The 24,283-nt window shown below is 42.2% G+C and overlaps 2 protein-coding genes across 5 annotated transcripts in view; both read right to left on the bottom strand.

Annotated features, from left to right (window-relative positions):
- dnm3a (dynamin 3a) overlaps positions 1-757 on the bottom strand; it is a 240,778-nt gene extending 240,021 nt beyond the window's left edge. For all 3 annotated transcript variants that reach the window (XM_067990705.1, XM_067990707.1, XM_067990706.1), the window contains exon 1: positions 493-757. In XM_067990705.1, coding sequence (XP_067846806.1) covers positions 493-653 — 161 coding nt within the window. In that variant the 5' untranslated portion in view covers positions 654-757. The remainder of the gene's footprint in view (positions 1-492) is intronic.
- An 8,268-nt stretch (positions 758-9,025) lies between these two features.
- The window catches only part of mettl13 (methyltransferase 13, eEF1A lysine and N-terminal methyltransferase), a 50,522-nt gene continuing 35,264 nt past the window's right edge, over positions 9,026-24,283 (bottom strand). For both annotated transcript variants that reach the window (XM_067989754.1, XM_067989753.1), the window contains 5 exons: positions 22,856-23,051; positions 21,657-21,836; positions 18,456-18,668; positions 13,607-13,738; positions 9,026-9,934 (listed from right to left, as the gene is read on the bottom strand). In XM_067989754.1, coding sequence (XP_067845855.1) covers positions 9,660-9,934; positions 13,607-13,738; positions 18,456-18,668; positions 21,657-21,836; positions 22,856-23,051 — 996 coding nt within the window. In that variant the 3' untranslated portion in view covers positions 9,026-9,659. The remainder of the gene's footprint in view (positions 9,935-13,606; positions 13,739-18,455; positions 18,669-21,656; positions 21,837-22,855; positions 23,052-24,283) is intronic.

Genomic DNA, 24,283 nt, shown 5'->3' with positions numbered 1-24,283 from the left:
ATTACTTCATTAACTCTGCCTCTTTGCCTCCTAATGTTTCCCACCGCAGAACTCGTACAGATGTGTGTGTATATACACAATTGGAGTGGAGCTTCCCAGCTTTGGTCACCCGTCAGTTTTTTTTAATAAAAAGGTTTATCTGCGACGTCCATAATAACCTCCCTCTCTCGGTTTTTGTATTAAAAATATTAATGGCATAATGTTACTTGAACTGAAAGGTAATCTGAGAAGGGGGAAAAGTGTAGAAGAAACATAAAAGAAGAAAAGGCTTGCATTTCTATAGCACCTTTCACGACCTCAAGACATCCCAAAGCGCTTTGCAGCCAATGAAGTACTTTTGAATTGGAGTCCCTGTTGTGATGTTGGGAAACGCAGCAGCCAAATTGCGCACAGCAAGATCCCACGAGCAGCAGAGTCTGCCCCCAGGTCCCTTTAATAACATTAAACACCTGTAATGCAATGGGCAGCGGGTGCTCACTCTCCTTTCCTTACCGGCCCACGAAGTTCTCCAGGACCGAACTTTTGCCAGCGCTCTGCCCGCCCACCACTGCAATCTGCGGCAGGTCCAGGTTGCAGCTCTGGCCGATGGCGGAGAAGGCGTCCTGAAGGCGGTTGACCAGCGGGATCAGCTCCTCCATCCCGCCGTTACCCATGGCGACCGGGGCCGGGAACAGATGTCAACCGTTAAAACCGCCACTTACACAGAGCGAGGGGGAAGAGAGACACTCTCTCTCTGCCTTTTAAACTCCTCTCCTCTCCTCCCCGGCCGTTCTGGCTGTCGCCGCCCCCCCCCCCCCCCCCCCAATGGCGCCCCCTCGCCAGTTTGTTTTCTTTCCGTTCTTTGGGTGACACCTAACGGTCCAACTGCGCGCAGCCGCACTGCGCCCGTCCTGCAACCCCGCCCCCCCCCCCCGCCCACTCAACAGGCCAGAGTACAATGGCCTGGCCAGACATGGGTAACATGCAGCAAGAATTGACCACTTGGTCAGGGGCAATTAATTCACACACTATAACCACAGGAGCTCATTTCCACCATGTAACCACAGTAGTTATTTTACACTATATAACCCAGTTATTTTCCACAATATAAACCACAATAGTTATTTTATCCAATATACCCAAAATAGCTATTTTTACCCAATGTAACAATAGTTAATTTCCACAATAGTTATTTACCACAATATAACCGCAAGTTTTTTTCCCACAATATAACCAAAATAGATATTTTACACAGTATAAGCAAAAGTTATTTTACACATTGTAATCACAACAGTTAATTCCCAGAATAGTTATTTTACATAATATAACCACAATACTAAACAGTTAACCATTTCTTAATAAAACCGCATTCCAATCGTGGAAGTCAATGGGGGGAAAATTGGATAGGGCCTGTTTTTTGGGCGGGAGTAGCACGATCCGCTGTTACCCCGCACCCAATGGTCCCTGCGCGGGCAGGACGAGATTTCCGTCAGGACGGAGGGCTCACCTGCAATCCGCGTTGGAAATCAGCGATGAACGAGGATTCCGTGCAATTCGCACTTTCCACCAGCAAGGGGAGCTCCAATCTCTTAAAGGCAGGCTGCCTGTTGGAAATCTCTGAAAGGTAGCTGGTACCTGTTATTTGCTGAATATAACAGCCTGCTGTCTGCACGGAGTCTGAACAGAGATCAGACATCACACGCGTAAAGCACAGATGCGGGTCCCATCCCTATGTTTACATACTGATAACTTATGTTAAAACATTGAATAAAGGTTGTGCACCACTAAATCCCACATCCTCCAATCTGCATGCCAGACCTCACCAATCTGACAATCAGAGTCCGTGCACCAATGTTCTCTGCTGATGCCCCAGAGGCCTTGATGCAAGAGGTGGACAGAAGGAGGGACATCCTATATCCACGGGGGGTGGGGCGAGGGAGGTGTGGGAGCAAGAGGCCCTCCATACACCCAAAAGGCAGTGGGAGGCAGTAGGGGATGAAATCAAAGCCAGTCGCACAGCATCACGAACATGGATGCAGTACAGGAAGAAGTTCAATGCTTTGACATCAGTGGTCAAGGTGAGTGAGGTCAACTGTCAAGTGGCATCTGCTACCAACTGCACCACTAGCCACATCCACTGCTCCATGCACTAAACCCCCCAACACCCACCTACCAACAAACTCTTTCCATCAGTATTCAACTCTTCCAATCAGATGCTTCCTCTCACCCTCACACATTACCACTGTTGAAAGCCACCGACCCATAACTCACAGGCCACACACACTGGCAGCTATTCATACATGACAGGCACATAGCTCAGGCACACGTCCCGCTTTCTTGCGGGAGAAGGTAGCACATATCAGTAAGCAGCTAATGGCACTGGCATTCAGCCCCTCGAGCATGTTCCGCCATTCAATGAGATCATGGTGGACCTGTGACCTAATTCCATGGAGCCTTATCCCCATTTCCCTTAATTCACAGAAATCTATTAATCTCAGATTCAACATTCACAATTAAGCTGGCATCAACTACCGTTTGCAGAAGAGCTTCCCAAACTTCTCCCAACCATTGCATGTAGAAGCATTTCCTAATTTCACTCCTGCACCTCCTGGCTCTAAATGCTAGTCTGTGTCCCCTAGTCCTAGTATTCAAGTATAGGAAACCTCCAAAAACAGTTACAAATGTCTCGGCAGCCAGAAGCAATAATCCAGCCACTAACTTGTAAATTCTGCATGGTCCCTTTAAATAGCGTCGGTGGGGGTGGGGTCCTCCAGGCACTCTAAGACATGGTCAGATGGTTGGGGTTAAGACTGTGTGTTGAGTTGAGCGTTGTCCCAAAATGGTGTCTGTCACTTTAAATCAGCGTTGTACACTGATTGAAGCCATTTTCTCCCGACTTTACATGATTCCAGCGTTCGTTATCTGCGCCTTCTCTAATTCTTATACCAAGATGACGTCTGGCGCAAGTCACGCTGGAAATGTGCGTGCGCATCCAAGATGCCATCTTGGATGTCGGAGAGGCCGTCTAGCGCCGAAAGAACGGGCGCTACACGGCCCAATTTAGCGCCCAATAATTTTGGGGATTATGGACATTTATTTTGCACTGTGTGACAGTGAAACAACCAATACAGATTTCAATTTCCTGGGAATTATTTTTCAATAAAGCTGCAATATCTGAATTACAGTGGTCAATCCATCACTGCAGACGTAATCTTTTTATCTAGGCTGGCACATATCCATGTACTAGAGTGAATAAGATCACCATCAATTTTACAGTAAAGGTGAAGTCTTTTTAAAAAGAAAACTATTGATTGCACGAGATGTCACTTCAATTCCCGGGTCTCAGCAGCCTTTTTCTTCTCTGGGCAAAAGTTCGCCGTTATTTTAGGACATCCCCTGGTCCCAAGAAGACCGGGTGTTTTCTTCATAGTGTATACACTTGAAAGAAATTCATCTGACGCAGAGTAAACGTGTGCTTTTATCTTGCAATTTGCTGTTTTTAGTTTTGTTTTGTCTTGTCTCACCTGTGAGAAACTTGGTCTTATTTTCAGGTTCATAGAAAGGTTACAGCATGAAAAGTAGGCCATTCGGCCCATCGAGTCTGCGCTGGCTCTATGCAAGAGCAATGCAGCTCGTCCCACTCCCCCCACCTTTTGCCTGTAGCCCTGCAAATGTTTTCCTTTCAAGTACTTATCCAGTTCACTTTTGAAGGTCATAATTGAATCTGCCTCCACCGCCCCCTCGGGCAGTGCATTCCAGATCCTAACCACTCGCTATGTAAAGAAGTTTTTCCTCATATCACCTTTGGTTCTTTTGCCAATCACCTTAAATCTATGACCTTTGGTTCTTGACCCTTCCACCAATGGGAACAGTTTCTCTATCTATTCTGTCTAGACCCTTCATGATTTTGAATACCGCTATCAAATCTCCTCACAACCATCTCTGGTCCAAAGAAAACAACCCCAGCTTCTCTAGTCTATCCACATAACTAAAGTCCCTCATCCCTGGAATCATTCTAGTAAATCTCTTCTGCACCCTTTTAGGCCTTCACATCTTTCCTGAAGTGCAGTGCCCAGAACTGGACACAATACTCCAGTTGTAGCCGAACCAATGTTTTATAAAGGCTCATCATGACTTCCATACTTTTGTACTCTATGCCTCTATTTATAAAGCCCAGGATCCTGTATGCTTTTTTAAACCACTTTCTCAACCTGCCCTGCCACCTTCAACGATTTGTGTACATATATCCCCAGATCTCTGTTCTTGTACCCCTTTTAGAGTTGTGCCCTCTAGTTTATATTGCCTCACCTCGTTCTTCCTACCGAAATGTATCACTTTGCTTTTTTCTGCATTAAATTTCATCTGCCCATGCCACCAGCCTGTCTATATCCTCTTGAAGTCTATCACTATCCTCCTCACTGTTCACTACCCTTCCAAGTTTTGTGTCACCTGCAAATTTTGAAATTGTGCCCTGTACACCCAAGTCCAAGTCATTAATATATATCAAGAAAAGCAGTGGTCCCAGCACTGACCCCGGGGAACACTACTGTACACCTCCCTCCAGTCCGAAAAACAACCGTTCACCACTACTGTTTCCTGTCCCGTAGCCAATTCTGTATCCATGTTGCTACTGCCCCCTTTATTCCATGGACCGCAATCTTGATAAGCCTACCGTGTGGCACTTCACCAAAAGCCTTTTGAAAGTCCAAGGTTCAATGGTGGTTGGTTGGATAATTTCACTTGTACTGTATCTCAAAATATTTGCACGTTATAATTCATAGTATCATAGTAGGTACAGCACAGGAGGAGACCACTCAGCCCATTGTGCCGGCTCTTTGAAAAAGCTATCCATTTAGTCCCATTCTCCTGCTCTTTCCCCATAGTCCTGTAAATTTTTTCCCTTCAAGTATTTATCCAATTCCCTTTTGAAAGTTACTATTGAATCTGTGTCCACCACCCTTTCAGGCAGTGGATTCCAGGTCATTACAACTTGGAGTAAAAAATGTTTCCTCATGTCACCTCTGGCTTTTTTTCAATCACCTTAAATCTGTGTCCTCTGGTTACCGACCCTTCTGCCAATGGAAAGTTTCTCCTTATTTACTCTGTCAAATCTGTTCATGATTTTGAACACCTCTATTATATATAAACAAATAAATTGCTCACCATGAAATTAACTGCATATTCAATTTATTTTTAGCTTTGAAATTGAGGACATGTTGCATTAATCTTAAAACAACATTTATTTTTACTGTTTAAATAAAATGCCGAGAGGATATGAAATTGCAATCTCAGTTAATGCTCCCTTATGAGCCCTTCAATGAGCCCTTCAATGAGCTGGATACTTTATAATTACTCCCAAGTATATATTACTCTCTGGAAGCTTTCAGTACTTTTTCTGACACAGGAGAAATAATTAAGAGGACGGCAGCACTGGTTGCTACAGAGCTTATTTTAAAAAGGTAGTGTTGTATCACAGTAAAGTACCTTGGAGAATACGGGTACCTTGCACTGACAAAATAAAAAAAATTCAAAAAAGAGAATAGTCTGCGGGCTTTTAATCCAAAAGTCCTCGCCTGTAATAGTCGTTAAAAACAACGAACGCTTCCTCTGCAATGTTTTCTCGTTAGAAAGCATCCTGTAGAAGACCTGCCATATGGTATTCCTGGCTTGAAATGACCTGTTCAGGTGACATATTCAATAGCTCCATCTTCAGCCAGCTCCTATTTATTGGCAACATTCCTGGTCGCTAATTGCCTGTAGCCTGAGCCAGTTTCCCAGTCAGCTGCCACACATGCAATTTGAGTATTGCATTCTCCACTCTACTGCATCTAGACACCAAATAGGAGGCTAAACCAGTTGTATTTGGAATGAGGGTTCATGAATATTAAATTAATATAAAAATTTACTAGAACAGTACCAGAAATGAGGGGTTTCAGTTGGGGGAGAGACTAGAGATGCTGGGAATGTTTTCATTCTATGTAATATGTTTTGTAAGAAATTCATAAGCAAATCTTATAACGCTGGAATTTTTTTTTCTTCAAGAAAAGGCACTCCAGTTAACCAATATCTATCATCAGTTTTATGTTTCAATTCATTTCAATAGTTTATCTTCAAAGTTAATGAAATTTTAATATTCAAAAGTCAAAACCATAAATGTTAAATGTTACATCAGCAACAAGCAGGCACCACTATTGACCTTGATCACTGTTGGACATGTTGGAGAGTTAAGGGTTAGTCATTGAACTAACCTGTATAACTACAAATGGTCATGAAAGGAACAGGCTTTCTAAGATAAAACAGGAAACTAGAAGAGAACTGGAAGAGACCATGGCCTGCTTCAAAGGTCTGATAACAATCTACAAGAGATGCTTGCACAGAGATAGTGTTTGGGATGACATTGACCATGAGTGATCAATGTATAACTCTAAGGACTAGTGTAATAAACATAGGTAGAGGTATACAGTTGATGTTTACTAACATCTGTCAATAGTAAATCTGTCAATAAACTGTTCTTGAAAGGTTTCAAGAACAGTTGGTCAGGAGTCTTGTTTATGGAATGTACTCAATTAAGACTATATAAAGAAGTTGTTTTTGAAAGAATCCAAGAACAGATCAATCATGAAGTCTTACCTGTGAAATATACCTTTTAAGTGGGTAAACTGAGGGGGTCTTTCCAGAGTTAGTTGGGAGAGCTCCAAAAGGGAGAGGGATTCATTGCTACTCCTGAATACGATCTAGACTGATGACCTGTACTGTATATCAATAAAGTCTGTTCCGTATATTTCACCAAGTGTCTTGTACTTACTCGAAACGTGTCTAAGTGAATCTTGGAAGGAAGACAGTCAACAATCACTATCTGCAAACAGGAAAAAAAAATACTTCTAGTTCTTTTACTTCAAGTACATTCCTCTCCCTCAGCACCAAAGACCACTCCTGTAAGTGAGCCCTTGCTGCCCACAAGCCACAGCATGCCTTTATATGCCCAATATCTGGAGGGGTGGGCTGTAACCAATTTAGTTGGCAACTCCACTGACCAATCCCTGGCCAGGGGAGGGGCCAAGCTCTCACTTCCTCTGGACAAATTTGATTTTTTTTATTATTAGGTAAGGATATCAAGGGATATGGATCAAAGGTGGGTAAATGGAGCTCAGGTAAAGATCAGCCATGATCAGCTAATTGAATGGTTGAACAGGCTTGGGGGTCTGAATGGTCTACTCCTGTTCCTATGACACAGGAACAAAAGAGTGAAACACATATTCGGGGTCAGTTCCAACAAAGGCTGCCATTGAGGCAGGGAAAGAGGCCATTAAAAAAGTCAGCCTAGCCTTAAATAGCTGATCAGGTTTCACAGAAAAGGGCTGTCCAAGAAAAATATTTTTTTAAGCCCAATATTTTTATTATTTTTCTTGTTTATGAGTGACTGAAGCTAAGTTGTATTAGATGAGACCTGCTATAACTGTTACTCTATTCATTACTGACTAAAATAAAACAACTTAAATGATTCGTATCGAGCATTGTCTTACTAAAGCGTTAATCAATCTGTCTTCCAGAAGATTGGAGAAGATATTGCGCTATCTGGATATTGGGTAGTGAAAGTAAATTCATAATCATGAGACCAGTAACGCTGAACCAAGACAATATCTAAAGGCAGATCCAAAATTAGTAACAGCACCTAACCAAAAAGCCAGGGTAGACCACTGTCCACCAAACAGCTGCTGGAACAGTCCAGTCATCACCTAGTAGCAACAGTTCCCCTTTGACCCCACAGAACAAGGCAAATAGGTAAACAGGAAGGAAATTTAGGCCACTTGCATACCAATCTCTCCCAGCCATCTGCAACAGACATATTGGCTTAGGCTTTCAGGTCCCATCGCACTAGTATTCTAGCAGATCCGGGGCGGGCGGGCGGGCCAGAAATGTGTGCAGGGCAGTGCTTTGCTGTGTCTCAGGCAGTACTTTGCTGTGTCCCAGCCTCCATCCCTTTCCCAGTCCTGGCAGCATAAAATGTGGCAAATGGGTAAAACACTTAGAATCAGGGAGGTATCTCCAGGTTAGGCGGTCGTCACACTCCGCCAGAGTCACCCCCCAAAAAGGGAAAGCCTAGGTCAGTGTTTCCTGGGCAGTTATTCTTTATAAGTGAACCTGATTTTAACCCCAAAAGTTACCCTAATAAAAAGGTTGAACATAAAAAAATGTCATGAACAAAACACTACATTTTATCACATTGCTGTCATTCAAGTATCATAAGTTTGCATGAGCCATCGGTGCAGTTCCTGCACCTTTTGCTGCATTATAAACAGCTACACATGGAATTTTATACTTACTTAAAAGTGATACATCAGAATTGATCTGCAATCAGACACTGTAGTGCACCAGTAAGATACATTACCTTACACTCGAGCAATCTTGAAGTAAAATCTTCTAAGGGAATACATTTAGTTATGCAGAGTGCTTCCGGTCACTCTCGCCCAACTCCCCCCACCCCTGATCCCCCCATGACCTCAAAGACGTACGTTTATTCAACACTCAGTCACCCTACAATATCACAGGAAAGATTGATTTTATCAACGAAAGATCACCATTTTAAACAATCCTGTCATTATCAGAACACTTACTTAAATGACGATGCAAACTGTTGCACAAAAATATAAAACAAAGCTTATGCTCAAATTACATATTTTCACAATGGTAATTTATATAGAATAGAGAACAAAATAAACCAAAAATCAATTCCTCCTGAAACAAAAGCTTATCACCGGTGGTGTAATTGGAAAAACCTGGAGACATCTCCTACTACCTAATAAATAAAACCATTCACCATAAATTTAATTCCAATTCCCCAAAAGAATACTAAAACTAACTTACAGTATTGATTTGAACCAAAAGAAAACTACAAATTTAGCAGCTATTCTAAATTCTACTGTGGATTGGTAAAATGATCACTGAGCCCATCACCATTGTATTAAGGAGGGAGGAGGGGATGTCAGAAGGTCTACTGGTGTGTTAAGTAAATCTACAAGAAATAAAAGTTTGTAAAAGCCAGATATTAGAAGTTTCTGAATACTAATTTCAGTCTTGTATTTTAAATACAAAAAAGAAGATATTTACAGTACATACACATCCTAAAGTATGATTCATTTTACCATAACCATTTCAGGCCAATTGTACCATCCCAACTGCTACTGAAGAAAAGATCAGCTAACTGGGCATTGAGCCTGGACTTCCTGGTCTGTGTGGCTCGGTATGCACCAAGCACCACATATACCCAATAAATCATCAAGACAGCTGTAACATCACTTCTACCCAGATTCCTGCTGCTACAGAAGAATTGGAGTATAACAATGTATTGGATACAAAGCATCACTCATCTCAAGCACATTCCATTGCAAAGTGAATGGACAATTCTTTTTCTTTTTTCTGCCAATCTCTCATATGTACCATATAAAAAGGAACATTGGAGAAAATGGTTTGATGTCAAGCAGAATTTTAGTCTTTCACAGCACTGCACATATACCTGGAATGTATATGTTAAGGCACACCCATTTTGTTTGTTTAAGAACATAGTGCTGAACACTGGAAAGATAAGAGTCCATATTCTCAGTGAATGGCAACAATAGTCACTGCAAATAATAAACAGAAACGTCATCATACACACATCTAGTCCAGAGGTGTAGGAATTTTCACACAATTGTAACTTTCTTTAACATTTCTACAAGGTGATAGGTTTGGTCCCACTGTCTGCCAGGTTTCTTCAAAGCATTTTCCAGTATCTGACCTGCCTCAAGAAGGTCTTTCGATCCAGCTTTAAGTTCCGTGGTCAACTGGCAGTACAAAATTTCATTTACCTCGCCCTCAATCTTCTGGAGGTAAATAAGTGGGAATACTTCTTTGATTGCTACCATGACCTTCTCTTTCAGTGTACAGTCTCTGCAGACCAGGTTCAGAATGAAGAGTCCTGAAACATTGAAAATTAATGTGTATTAAAACACACACAAATTCTATTTCTGTTTGACTGAAATTTTTTAATTTTATTTTAAGTTGTCAAATTCATCAAGGTGACTAATCAAGGTGCATGCGGAGAAGTAACTACTTCAAGTTTGACATATCACATACTTTCAGGGAAGTTATGTAACAAGTATAGCACAGGCCAGATGCAAAATAAAGTTCTCTTTGAAAATGCACCTCAATCTGAACCTAATAGCACACTCTCTCTTCTAGCCCCCACCCCGCCCTGCCCTCCCCCTCAAAAAAAAGTTCTTTTCCCCTCCCTTTAAGTTCCCTTGTGGAAAGCATCACTCCCTAACCAGCAGCTAGGCAGTCGACCTGATCCCAAATCTCTGCAAATGCTGCTTTAAACTGCCTGTTGGAGATGCACAGGAATGGCTTGAAAGGATTTTACCTGTACTTCTGAAGACTTTCCTCTGGTCATCCAAGACCAGGAGAGTGAGACATTGCTTAGCATAAATAAATCTTAGAAGGGTTTAAAGATATTAATAGAGATCTTTGCCAATGTGCTGCAGTAATGCTGAAAGGCAGGCTGCTATTATTCAATTAATGACATTAATAAAACATTGTAAGGCAAGGGGTTAAAACCCCTTGAGGACTGTGAATTTAAAGCCTATTGGACCTTTAGACAATATACCTGGATTAAGGAAAGGGTTTACGTTGCCCCTTTGGAACATTTGAACAGAACAGATTTAAAACATGCAGAGGTTTCTTTAGTTTGCAAGACACGATTGATGAGAAAGGGGAGTATCATGGGAGACTAGGGAGTCACATTCTGCAGAACTGATATCAGATAAAATAGCTGAAAACCTACTGAAGCAGCCATTGCAAAGCCACGCAAAGACATGAGAAAGAGACAGGTCATCATGGCAACACTGATAATGGGGGCCCCCACCACATTCCATGGTGTCTGTAAAACATGAGGCCATGCATTTCGTCTTAAGCAAGATAACTGTCAATCATTGAGGCCGAGTCATGATCCAATGCCTTGCAACAGTGGGTGATTGGCCAAAATGGAACATCCCCTGGCTTTTGCTTACACACCAAAGGGCAAAAATAATATAAAATGAAGACATTGGTCCTGCAGTCAGGTGGAAGCCCAACGAAACTGACCTACAGGAGGGACGTCCATCAACAAGATTTCAAAAGCTCCGAAAGGCTTGATCAATGGGCCTTGAAGCAGGAATCCTTGGTTTTAAAGGTGATATGTACTACTTGATTTGCTTGCTGCTTGTTTAAGCGTAGAGTACGATAGCATGCATTGCTTGATTTTGCTTCATGCTGTGAGAATTATATTAAATAATCACTTGATTAACGAAACTACTGAGTGAGGACTTTTTGTCTGACTATTCATCCAGGTTTAAAAACCACTGGGAAAGTAGGCAAATTTTCTACAGTATTAAATGATTCAAAGATTTTTTTATGGTGATCACTTTATACAAATTTAAATATATTAAAGCAACCAAACAAACCTAATGCAGTGATTTGTAAAGTAATTTATGAAATCATCTTATACATATAAACTTCAAATGTTTTTTTCCCCCAAAACATGTGAAAATCCTTCCTGTAGTAACTTTCATAAACCCAATAATCTGACTGAAGCTTCATATAAAAGCAATGTAATTACATTAAACAAGCTCAGTTTTTGAAAATCAGTTCTGTATACTCATACAAGTAACCAAGGCATAGGTTTCATAGTTGAGCAGCAACAACTTGCACTTATATAGCACCTTCAACATAGGAAAACATCCCAAAGCGTTCAGAAGACTAATCAAAAATAAATGCACTCCAAGCCAAAGGAGATACAAGGAAGGGTGATCAAAAACTTGAGCAAAGAGGTAGGTTCTTAAAGGAGGAGAGGGATGTGAAGAGGTGTAGGGGTTTATGGAGGGAATTCTAGAGCTTGGGGCCCAGGTGTCTGAAGGCATCGCTGCTAGTGGTGAGCCAAAGGGAGGGGGTGGGGTGGGATGTGCAAGAGACCAGATAGTCAGAGGAACAGAGTGTTCGGGGGTGAGGCATAGAGCTGGAGGAGGTTACAGAAATTGGGGACGGAATTAAATGCGGGGATGAGAATTTTAAATATGAACCGTCAGGGGACCGGGAGCCGGTACCAGGATGGGGAATGGAATTGGTGGCAAGACATAGATTTTATGGTGGAGGCCGAAGGCTATGGCTTCGATCTTTCCAATGATTATCTGGAGTAAATTGCAGCTCATCCAGGACTGGATGTTGGACAAGCAGACTGACAATACAGGAGCAATGCAGGGTTCAAGAGAGGTGGAGTTGGATGTCATCAGTGTACATGTGGAAGCTGACCCGATGTTTGCAGATGGTGTCGCCAAGGGACAGCATGTAGATGAGGAAGAGGACGGGGCCATGGATCGATCCTTGGAGACTGAGGCAACTGTGCGGGGGTGGGAAGAGAAGCCATTGCTGGAGGTGCTCTGGCTACAATTCGATAGGTAAGAGTGGAACCAAACAAGGGTAGTCCCACTGAGCTGAATAATGGGGGAAAGGCATTGGAGGAAGGTGTGGTCCACAGTGTCAAAGGTTCCAGAAAGGTCAAGGAGAGATAATGCACCATGGTCACAATCACCGAGGATGTCATCTGTTACTTTGTTGGGGCTTACAGGATCAATATGTTGTACTATAGAATGGTCAACCTTAGCTCTGATACTATAGAAAGGTACTGAGTTCATAGCATGCTCTTTCCCACAAAACGAGGGAAAGAAAATCAGAGGGAGAGCACCAGCTGCGGACAACTATTAGGAACTGCTGGAGAACAGGTCTCCTGTCCTCCCATTCCCCAGTGGCACGTGCAACAGGGAAACCAAGGGCAAAATGAATATAGATATAAAAGATGCTTTAATAGAAAGAAAAGAAACTTGTATTTAGTTAGTGCCTTTCACATAGTCAGGATGTCCCAAAATGATTCACAGCCAATTAAGTACTTTTCAACTGTAGTTACTGTTGTTCTGTATATAAATATGGCAGCGCAAAGCAAGATCCCACAAACAGCAATGAGCTATATGGACAGATAATCAGCTTAAGTGATGTTGTTTAATGGATAATTGTTAGCCAGGACACCCCTGCTCTTATTCAAATAATGCCATGGGATCTTGTATATCCACCCATGGCGGCAAACCCTTGGTGTAACGTCTCATGTGAAAGACTGTATGTCCGACAATACAGCACTCCCTCAGTAATGCACTGAAGAGAGTTGGCCGAGGTTACATGCTCATGTCCGAGTGAAGCTTGAATGCATGACCTTCTGACTCAGAGGTGAGCGTGCTACCAATGAGCCAAGGCTGATACAAGCAAATACCGGCATATTATCTCAGTGTGTAGAAACCAGAGCAGATACGTTGGGTGTTCAGAATCTTAATCCATATCACCAAAAAATTTAAACACATAGATTGCATTGCGACTTTAAGCCAGACAACAAAACCTTGCACAAATGCACGATGTTCACAAATAAAACTTCACATAAAAGGCACTGACTTTTCGTATGTACGACGTGACTTTTTTCTGCCAAAAATGCACACAACGTATACTGGAGTACAAGAACGATTGATTTGTAAATCTGAGTTACAAAGTAATTCAAAAGGAAAAGATCAATCACCTTGGGGTGCCAAAACATTTCGTACTTTCTGTAGAAACACATTGTCTACGAAAGCTGGAGGAGGACAGCTCATTCCCAGGGTGGTGTCTTTGCTATCGACATCAAACATAATGACATCATAGGAGCCACTCCCTGTAGCAATTAAAGAAACAAAGATTTTAATCAATTTTTTTCTGTTTGAACTCATCACAATGGCTGCAGGATTTGGATTAATGGAGAACAGTAAGTGTGAAATTGTACATCAGAAAAATCAAAACTATTGGTTTTATTGCTCAAAGCATCAGAAGTTTAAAATGAAACTTGTAGGTTAGAGGTGGGAAAGTAACAATTAAACGTCAAAGAGATAGGGTGCTGCTGGAGAGTGTTAAAGTTAATTTAGAAAGTGTAGGATTAAAATTTGAACTCACTCAGCTAGGTTAATCATTTGTGGTTTGACTTTTGGTACATACTTAGTACTGAACTGCACAGAAGAGGAAGGGAAAACTATAATGAGTGCTAATATTTTCTTTTAGTGAAAATGTGACAGTACCAAGCCTAGTTAAGTCCCATTTATATCCTAGATTTGCTGATACAGATGACTGGAGAAAGGTAAGTTTGGCACAGGTTGACAATGGAGGAGCTGAACTTAAAACAGCTGAAGATTTGAATAAGACAATGAAATGATGGGCTTTGCAAGATCAGAAATTGGCAATGGTTTTCATCCCATCATTTAGGAAATTATGACAGATATAAAAAGATTAGTTTAAATAAAAGTAAATTTTGCTAATTAGTAGACTTCACTACTCAGTGGTAAATAAGGCAATCTCCATAGATAGTGAGAAAGAATTAACTTTCGGTTGAAATGCAGGTAAAAGTAGAGCTGACATTACGTGATTGACCCTGGACCTTGTAAATATGTCTTTGGCCTAGAAAAAAGTTTTACCCAGGATGGAGAATGATCACTTGCCAATCTGAACATCTGAAAAGGAAGACAGCAAAAAGCAGGAGCATTCAGTCCACTATCTGCCCACTCCCTCCAATAAGGATCTTCAACCAAAGAAAAATAGGATGGAATTTTAAAAAATGCAAAATGAATTGATCACACTGCAAATGGAGTAATCACTAAATGGAATAAAATGGATGCAACACAGATCAGGTAAAAACAGTCTCTATTACCTAGGATACTAAACTAATGTGGCAGGGGGATGGGCACCAGGATGTAGCATTGGAAAGGAGAAACAAGGTGCAGAAAGGATTGGGAGAGAAAGAATAGCACTGGAGCAAAAAATAATATGGTAGTGCATGGGAACAGACTAAGAGCACAAGAAAGTCTAAAATAGGTTTGCAGTGCATGTGTGTAAATGCACAAAGCATAATGAAGGTTGGAGAGCTGCAGGCGCAATTAACCACATGTGAAAACGATGTTGTGGCGATAACAGAGATCTGGCTCAAAAAAGGGCAGGATTGGTTACTAAATATTCCTGGATACAAGGTGTTCAGGAAAGATAGGGAAGGGAAGAAAGGAGGGGGGTGGCAATATTAAGGAGAATATTGCAGTGCTGGAGAGAGGGGATGACCAGGAGGGTCAAGGACAGAATCTATTTGGTTAGAGTTAAGAAACAAGAGAGGTGCCATTACACCACTGGGTGTATTCCATAGGCCACCAACTAGTGGGAAAGAGATAGAGGAGCAAATTTGCAGGGAAATTACAGAGAGCTGCAAAGGCCATAGAGTTCTGATAACAGAGGACTTCAACTACCCTAATATAGACTGGGATAGTAATAAAATAAGGGGCAAAAGGAGGGGGGAGGAATTTTTGAAGTGTGTTCAGGAGAACTTTCTTGACCAGTACATTTCCAGCCCAACGAGGAAGGAGGCATTGCTGGACATGGTTCTGGGGAATGAGGCGGGCCAAGTGGAGCAAGTGTCAGTGGGGGAACATTTAGGGAGCAGCGATCATAGTATCAAAAGGTTTAGAATAGCTATGGAAAAGGACACGGACCACTCAAAAAGTAAAAATACTCAATTGGAGGAGGGCCAATTTCAGTGGGATGAGAACAGATAGGGCCTGGGTAGATTGGAATCAAAGATTGCCAGGCAAAACTGTAATTGAACAATGGACGGCTTTTAAGGAAGAGTTGGTTCAGGTACAGTCTAGGTACATTCCCATGCGGAAGAAAGGTAGGGCAACTAAAGCCAGAGCTCCCTAGATGACAAAAGAGATAGTGAGTAAGATGAAGTAGAAAACGAGAGCGTACGACAGATGTCAGGTTGATAACACAAATGAGAACCAGGCTGAATATAGAAAGTTCAGAGGGGAAGTGAAAAAGAAAATAAGAGGGGCAAAGAGAGAGTATGAGAATAGACTTCCGGCCAACATAAAAGGGAATCCAAAAGTCCTATAGGTATGTAAACAGTAAACAGATAATAAGGAGGGGTGGAGCCGATCAGGAACCAAAAAGGAGATGGTCTCATGGAGACAGGAGGGATGGCTGAGGTCCTAAATGAGTACTTTGCATCTGTCTTTACCAAGGAAGATGATGCTGCCAGAGTCTCAGTAAAGGAAGATATAGTTGAGATACTGGATGGGCTAAAAATTGATAAAGGAGGTACTAGAAAGGCTGGCTGTGTTTAAAGTAGATAAATCACTGGTCGAAATGGGATGCATCCTAGGTTGCTGAGGGAAGAAGGGTGGAAATTGCTGAGGTACTGGCCATAATCTTCCAAACATCCTTAGATACAGGGGTGGTGCCAGAGGACTGGAGAATTGCAAATGTTACACCGTTGTTCAAAAAAGGGTGTAAGGATAAACCCAGCAACTATAGGCCAGTCAGTTTAACCTCAGTGGGGGGAAACTTTTAGAAACGGTAATCCGGGACAGAATTATCATTTGGACAAGTGTGGATTGATTAGGGAAAGCCAGCATGGATTTGTTAAAGGCAAATCGTGTTTAACTAACCTGAAAGAGTTTTTTGATGCGGTAACAGAGAGGGTAGATGAGGGCAATGCAGTTGATGTGGTGTATATAGACTTTCAAAAGGTGTTTGATAAAGTGCTGCATTATTGTCATCAAGATTGAAGTCCATGGAATAAAGGGGGCAGTAGAACCATAGAAAAGTAACAGCACAGAAGGGGGCCATTCGGCCCATCGTGTCTGCGCCGGCTCGAGGAACAACCAGGTGCCCATTCTACACCCAGCATGGATACAAAATTGGCTAAGTAACAGGAAGCAGAGAGTATGGGTGAACAGTTGTTTTTTCAGACTGGTGGGACGTGCCCAACGGTCGATACTAGGACCACTGTTTTTTTTTTATATATATATTAATGACTTGGACTTGGGTGTGCAGTGCACAATTTCCAAGTTTGCAGATGACACAAAACTTGGAAGTGTAGTGTAGTGAGCAGTGAGGAGAACAGTGATCAGACTTCAAGAGGATATAGACAGGCTGGTGAAATGGGCGGAAACGTGGCAGATGAAATTTAATGCAGAAAAATGCAAAGTGATCATTTCGGTAGGAAGAATGAGGAGAGGCAGTATAAACTAGAGGGCACAGGAACAGAGAGATCCGGGGGCATATGTCCACAAATCATTGAAGGTGCCAGGGCAGACTGAGAAAGCAGTTAAGAAAGCATACGGAATCCTGGGCTTTATAGAGGCATAGAGTACAAAAGCAAGAAAGTCGTGATGAATCTTTATAAAACACTGGTTCGACCACAACTGGAGTATTGTGTCCAATTCTGGGCATCACACTTTAGGAAAGATGTGAAGGCCTTAGAGAGGCTGCAGAAAAGATTTACTAGAATGATTCCAGGGATGAAGGACTTTCGTTACGTGGATAGACTGGTGAAGCTGGAGTTGTTTTCCTTGGAACAGAGACGGTTGCGAGGAGATTTGATAGAGGTATTCAAAATCATGAAGGGTCTAGACAGAGTAGATAGAGAGCAACTGTTCCAATTAGCAAAAGGGTCAAGAACCAGAGGACATAGATTTAAGGTGAATGGCAAAAGAACCAAAGGTGACATGAGGAAAAACCTTTTTACACAGCGAGTGGTTAGGATCTGGAATGCACTGCCCGAGGAGGTGGTGGAGGCAGATTCAATCATGGCCTTCAAAAGGGAACTGGATAAGTACTTGAAAGGAAAAACTTTGCAGGGGTATGGGGAAAAGACAGGGGAGTGGAACTAGCTGGATTGCTCTTGCATAGAGCCAGCACAGACTCGATGGGCCAAATGACCCCCTTCCACGCTGTAACCTATGATTCTATACAAGATAGAACAAGTTTACAAAGATAACAGTAAATGCAGATGGGTTTGACAAGGATTGTGCTGTTAAAAAACTAGGCAGAGATCAAAGGATGATTGGGTCAATGATTTTAATACCCTCAGAGAGCTACAGACTATCAAATAAATCAGAATAAGCAAATGTTAAGTAAGAAAAGTTAAAACAGAAATTATGGCAGGAGCGAAGAGGCAGCATGGAAAGGGCAGAGGCGAATGTTTAATGCTAAAGCAAATGTTCCCATGAGGAACAGGTTAGACTTTGTCAAAATCTTAGGAACCGCAGAAGGGATTCAGTTGATCTCTCCAGCAACCAAATCATCAATTCGACCCCAGGGATAACACAATTCCTAACAGCAAAATAAACAAAATGACTGCACTTAGCCACGTGGTATTAAAGGATGCCATCCTAACCCAAGATGATCGGATAGTGCTGAACTGTATCGTGTGCGCGTTTTTTTTAATACAACAATGGCTACTGGACAAATCCAGAAAATTAGACTCATTAGTAAGGAGAGGAGGGATAAGGGTGAAACCATTGGGGAAGGGAGTAAATGTGATCTTACAAATGTTGATAGTCTAGGTTTCTTACCACTGTCTGCGAGTGTACTGATATAGTTCAGCCCATCTGCCAGAATCACCTTCATTCGATCGTCCTGGGAAAATTCAAACCACTTGGTCGCCATCTCCAACACCACGGGGTCAATTTCAATAGCGTAAACAGTCGATTGTGAGAAGTAGTCATGAATAAATAACGGAAGGCTGCCACCACCGAGACCAACCACCAGCAGAGAAAACGGAGTGTCTAAAGGGTATACGAGAAAAGCAAAGATTGGTCACCCATACAGCTTTATGCAATCAGGTAGCACATTTGAATGAAGATCTGCAACATCTCACTCAAACTGGAAATTGCTCATTTTGCATTTCACTCTTCAATACATACAAACTGGGCACCACAACTCACATTTATATGATGCCTTTAATGTAAAAGGCACTTCACAGATAGGGTGTAAGGAAAATAACGATCCAAAGTCAGGAAAGAGCAACCAAAAACTTGGTTGAAGGTTTTTAAAAGGAGGAACAAGAAATCGAGAGAAGGAAATTCCAGTGAGTTGAAGGCTCTGCTGCGAAAGGGGGTTGGTGAAAGAGTGCACAAAAGACCAATGGTCAGAGAAATGGAGTGTGGCAGGAGGGCGATATAGGAATGGAGAAAGTTGCAGAGATAGAATGGGACGTGGCAAGACCATGAAGGGAGTTGAAGACATCTATTTTGAATTTAAATTTAAATGTTAGCGAGGACAGGGACAGTTGGGGTGCTGCCTACAATTGACCACAGTACTGCTGGGTTGGGCGAGAGGATAAAAACACAATCATGGTTGGCTGTGATGCCCCCACAGTTGAACAGCTCACTGACACTCATCAAGGCTGAAACATAAATAACGGCCACCTGGGCAATGTACCAGAGGCAACCGGTACCTTGGAGCTCTAATCTCTAGCATGGAGCCAATGCTCACAGGAAAGGGAAGGGAAAAAAGGAGTGAGAAAAACAAAGATAAGTGACATACATAGATAGAATTCTCTTGTTAACCAGAACAAAAGCAATTGCAGCAGACTGAAAATCACCAGTTTTTTGCGATTACAATTTCCTTTAAGTGGAACTGATTTGTACAAACAGGAGAAGGCCATTCAGCCTCTCGAACCTGCTGCGCCATTCAATTAGATCATCTTTGTGGGCATTTAAAACGTGATGTTAAAATTAGTTATGTTAAAACAAATCTGGGAAGTATACTGAAATTACAGAATGGGTTTACTGTGATGGGTTTGGGATGAAGGACAGACAGCATGATTAGAATCTTACTGCATCTGGTATTTTCAAGTTCTGCCCGGAATTCCTAAATAATTGACAGGGTCGCAATCTTTACAGAACACCCGATTGATAGGGAACGCCTGTAATCAGTTAGTTAAAGTACTTCTATTTCATTCATAAAATGAAGCAACCTCTTTTGAAAACAGTGGAACTACACGCACAGCAGCCACCCTGCCAGATGTAAGGTGCACATTTACTTCGCTCACTTTACCAATGACCTGAAATATTATTTGCTGCCAAATTGTTGCAGTGGTTATAGATTGTAGCTAGGATGGAACGTTCTTTCACCGTTATCTGAAAGGCTCTTCCTTTCACTCTGGAGCTGCATTGTAGTATCACTGGAAAAAGACAACTATATATCCATTTTCATCGTGTTCTTGAGAAAACTGTCGTGTCATTACCTCTGGAAACTACCAGAACATTTTTTTTTAATACATAATCCATTCTCGGGACGTGGGCATCCATCGCTGGCAAGGCCGGCATTTATTGCCCATCCCCAGTTGCCCAGAGTAGGTGGTGACACAACTGAGCGGCTCGCTAGGCCACTTCACAGAGGGCAGTTAAGAGTCAGCCACGTTGGTGCAGGACTGGAGTCACGTATAGACCTGACCGGGTAAGGACAGCAGGTTTCCTCCCCTTATGGACATTAGTTGGGTTTTTATAACAATCTAACAGCTTCATGGTCACTTTTAACAGATACCAGCCTTTTATTGCCAGGATTATTTATTTTTTGAAAACTGAATTCAAATTCTCAATGGTAGCTCACGCTTTCTGGATTATTAGTCCAGTAACATAACCACTACACCACTGAACATTACAGGAAGAGAGGAAAAGCTTTTCAGAAAGAACATTCCATCCTCGCTACAATCGAAACCACTGCAACAATTTGGCAGCAAATAACATTCAGCAATGTCACTCATGCATTTTCCCCTCCCCTTTTTCGATTATAAAACAAAATACCCACACTCACTCCCTTTGCTGCTCAGCAATTTAAAGTGCGACCTTTCAAAGTAGCGAAGTTTCAGGATATCACCTCACCATGTGCACAAAGGATAACGCTGTAAGAGTCCACATTATAAAACTAACAATTCAGGGATGCACACAGAATTTTTTTTTAAAAACTAGTATGCATCCTGAAATGTAATGTCGTCAACAAAATGGGAAATGTACATGTTAATTTCTTTCCGACTAATTTTGGTTTCTCCATCTACCTCCCTTAGGAAAAAAAAACTCTCCAAATCAACCAGGTTTCAGATTTGAAATTTAGCTGCAAATGTGAATGATAAAATGTCAGTTTCAAATCCATTTACTCACATGAAGATACCTGCCTTTTCAACCAATTCCTTCTTGCTATTGAAGGAGAAAAATAGCATCTTGGGACTTTTGGATTGCAGAACTTTTTTTAAAAAAAAGTCTGAAGCCAAACACTTCACATGTTCATCTAAAAAACGGAGTATAATTACAAATCACTCGACCTACATTGGCTCCCGGTCCAGCAATGCCTCGATTTTAAAATTCTCATCCTTGTGTTCATTTCCCTCCACGACCTCACCCCTCCCTACCTCTAACAGTCTCCAGCCCTACAAGCAGAGAGCTCTGCGTTCCTCCAACTCTGGCCCCACTCCCTTCCACCTCCTGCCCCCTCACCATTAGCGACCGTGCCTTCAGTCATCTCGGCCCTAAGCTCTGGAACTCCCTCCCTAAACTTCTCTACCACTCTCTCCTCCATTAAGACCCTCCTTAAATCCTATCTCTTTGACCAAGCTTTTGGTCACCTGTCTTGACATCTCTTCCTTTGGCTCGGTGTCAATTTTTGTCTGATTACACTCCTGTGAAGTGACTTGGGACGTTTGTACTACTTTAAAGGCACTATATAAATGCAAGTTGTTGTACATCATAGCCTACCCCTTTATTTTTGCTCCTTACCCGGAAGCAAACCACCATTTTTACTGAGGAGAACCAAGCCAGCTATCATGGCTCGATGATGATCGCAGCAGAGGTAGCTTTTATCGACAGCCTGAGCAGTTTCGGGATTTGAAGGCTTCTCAGCTTCTGAGCATGGCCGCCGTCTCCCCTTGTCTTTCTTTTTCTTTTTTTGCGATGAAACTGTTTCGGGACAAACAAAAGAAAAGGTCAGTGCTCTGAAAATTAAATTGAACTCAAGATTCTGCTTGTGGGTTATTATACATCATTAAAATGAGAAACCAATGCTTGGGTGGGGGGGGGCTGGGCAGGGGTGCATTGGTACTTCTACATGCTATCCTGTCGAGTGATATGCTACAGGCCGACACCAGCTATTCAACGCAGGGCAAACTTCTGGTTTTAGTCACGAGAGAAAAATCCTGGCATTTCCCCCCGCAAACAGGGAGGAGAGAAAAAAAAAGTTCAAAAATCAGGCAACTCCTGTGAAACCCCCTCCACCCCTCACAACCATTTTAGCAATTTTATGTATGGTTTATAGAATTCCTGATCAATGTTTTGCATTATATGTGCAGAACAAGTGGGGTTATGTGTTTATCAGCAGTCAATTGCATTGCGCTCCCTAAGCAACAAAAGATAATCAAGCAAAGAGGGATGTGAATTAGCTACATAACATACCATAAATTTAGAAGTACGATGGAGTTTTTTAAGGCAAAAATAACCAAAGTGTGGTTTTGGGGATAGGATATATTATAAGCAGATATTAAAATGCATCTAAAAATACCATTTCTCCCCCAAATATTCATGGCTTTATGTAGAATTAGATGAAGATTTACAGTAAATATAATGCACTACATCAGCACACAGAAAATACACAGACATTAAATCAAGGAAAGATTACAGAGCAGCAAACTTATAGCAACAGCATCAAAAACATATTATCCATCATGCATTCAGTTTGTGAACCAATTGGACGCTTGCTGTTGGCACACAACTAGGCTTAACACACACTCGAGCAATTGACACAGTAAACATAAAAATGTCTTCCAGCGAGAGGTTATCCAAGACCCTCGATAAGATTGCAGTGCCAGTCACTATCTGGTATCCATCGTTCCATGTATTTGTGCAACTATCAGTTTTTCAATTGCTCAGAAACACTGCACTAGTATTTTTAATCGAGCCACAGCTAAACTTTGAAACAATACCTGACTTTGAGGTGCTGTGTAATAGCTTGGTCTCTGACTGAACCACATTGACGTTACTGAGGAAAATGAGATGCCGGAAATAGTTGCCATCCTCTCCCTTTACATCTTCAATGACATATTCCCCACTCATATCGCTTGTACCACGATACTGGACGGTGCGAACCCCGATATCTCCACCGACTGAAAGAAACGGGACCTGTATAATTACAGAATTATTACCTTTTAAAAAGGTAAATGTTTACTGTTCAAGCTATTCATTTTCAAAAGAAGCAATGCAAAAAAAAAACTTTTATATTCCGGGAACATTTGCTTTGTTACATATAATTAGCAAAGTGAAAGAGAGAGTGCTATCAAGTTTGTTAAATTGTACTCTGGAGTAATCATTTCTGACACATCAAAAGGACTATTAGAGACAAGACTTCCAGAAATCTTCAAGTCTCCAGACAACAGCATAATAATTACACACATTAGGACTCCAGCATTTTAATCACAAAGAGATTTTATTTTTTTAAAATTCGTTCATGGGATGTGGGCGTCACTGGCAAGGCCAGCATTTATTGCCCATCCCTAATTGCCCTTGAGAAGGTGGTGGTGAGCCATCTTCTTGAACCGCTGCAGTCTGTGTGGTGAAGGTTCTCCCACAGTGCTGTTAGGAAGGGAGTTCCAGGATTTTGACCCAGCGACGATGAAGGAACAGTGATATATTTCCAAGTCGGGATGGTGTGTGACTTGGAGGGGAACGTGAAGGTGGTGTTGTTCCCATGTGCCTGCTGCCCTTGTCCTTCTAGGTGGTAGAGGTCGTGGGATTGGGAGGTGCTGTCGAAGAAGCATTGGCGAGTTGCTGCAGTGCATCCTGTAGATGGTACACACTGCAGCCAAGGTGCGCCGGTGGTGAAGGGAGTGAATGTTTAGGGTGGTGGATGGGGTGCCAATCAAGCGGGCTGCTTTGTTCTGGGTGGTGTCGAGCTTCTTGAGTGTTGTTGGAGCTGCACTCATCCAGGCAGGTGGAGAGTATTCCATCACACTCCTGACTTGTGCCTTCTGGATGGTGGAAAGGCTTTGGGGAGTCAGGAGGTGAATCACTCACTGCAGAATACCCAGCGCCTCTGACCGCTCTTGTAGCCACAGTATTTATGTGGCTGGTCCAGTTAAGTTTCTGGTCAATGGTGACCCCCAGGATGTTGATGGTGGGGGATTCGGCGATGGTAATGCCGTTGACTATCAAGGGGAGATGGTTAGACTCTCTCTTGTTGGAGACGGTCATTACCTGGCACGAATGTTACTTGCCACTTATCAGCCCAAGCCTGGATGTTGTCCAGGTCTTGCTGCATGCTGGCACAGACTACTTCATTATCTGAGGGGTTGCAAATGGAACTGAACACTGCGCAATTATCAGCGAACATCCCCAGTTCTGACATTATGATGGAG

The sequence above is a fragment of the Heptranchias perlo genome, chromosome 9 (assembly GCF_035084215.1).
Source record: "Heptranchias perlo isolate sHepPer1 chromosome 9, sHepPer1.hap1, whole genome shotgun sequence".
NCBI classification, from domain to species: Eukaryota; Metazoa; Chordata; class Chondrichthyes; order Hexanchiformes; family Hexanchidae; genus Heptranchias; species Heptranchias perlo.
The sequence above is the reverse complement of the archived record's forward strand: the minus strand, read 5'-3'. Positions and strand labels throughout refer to the sequence as shown.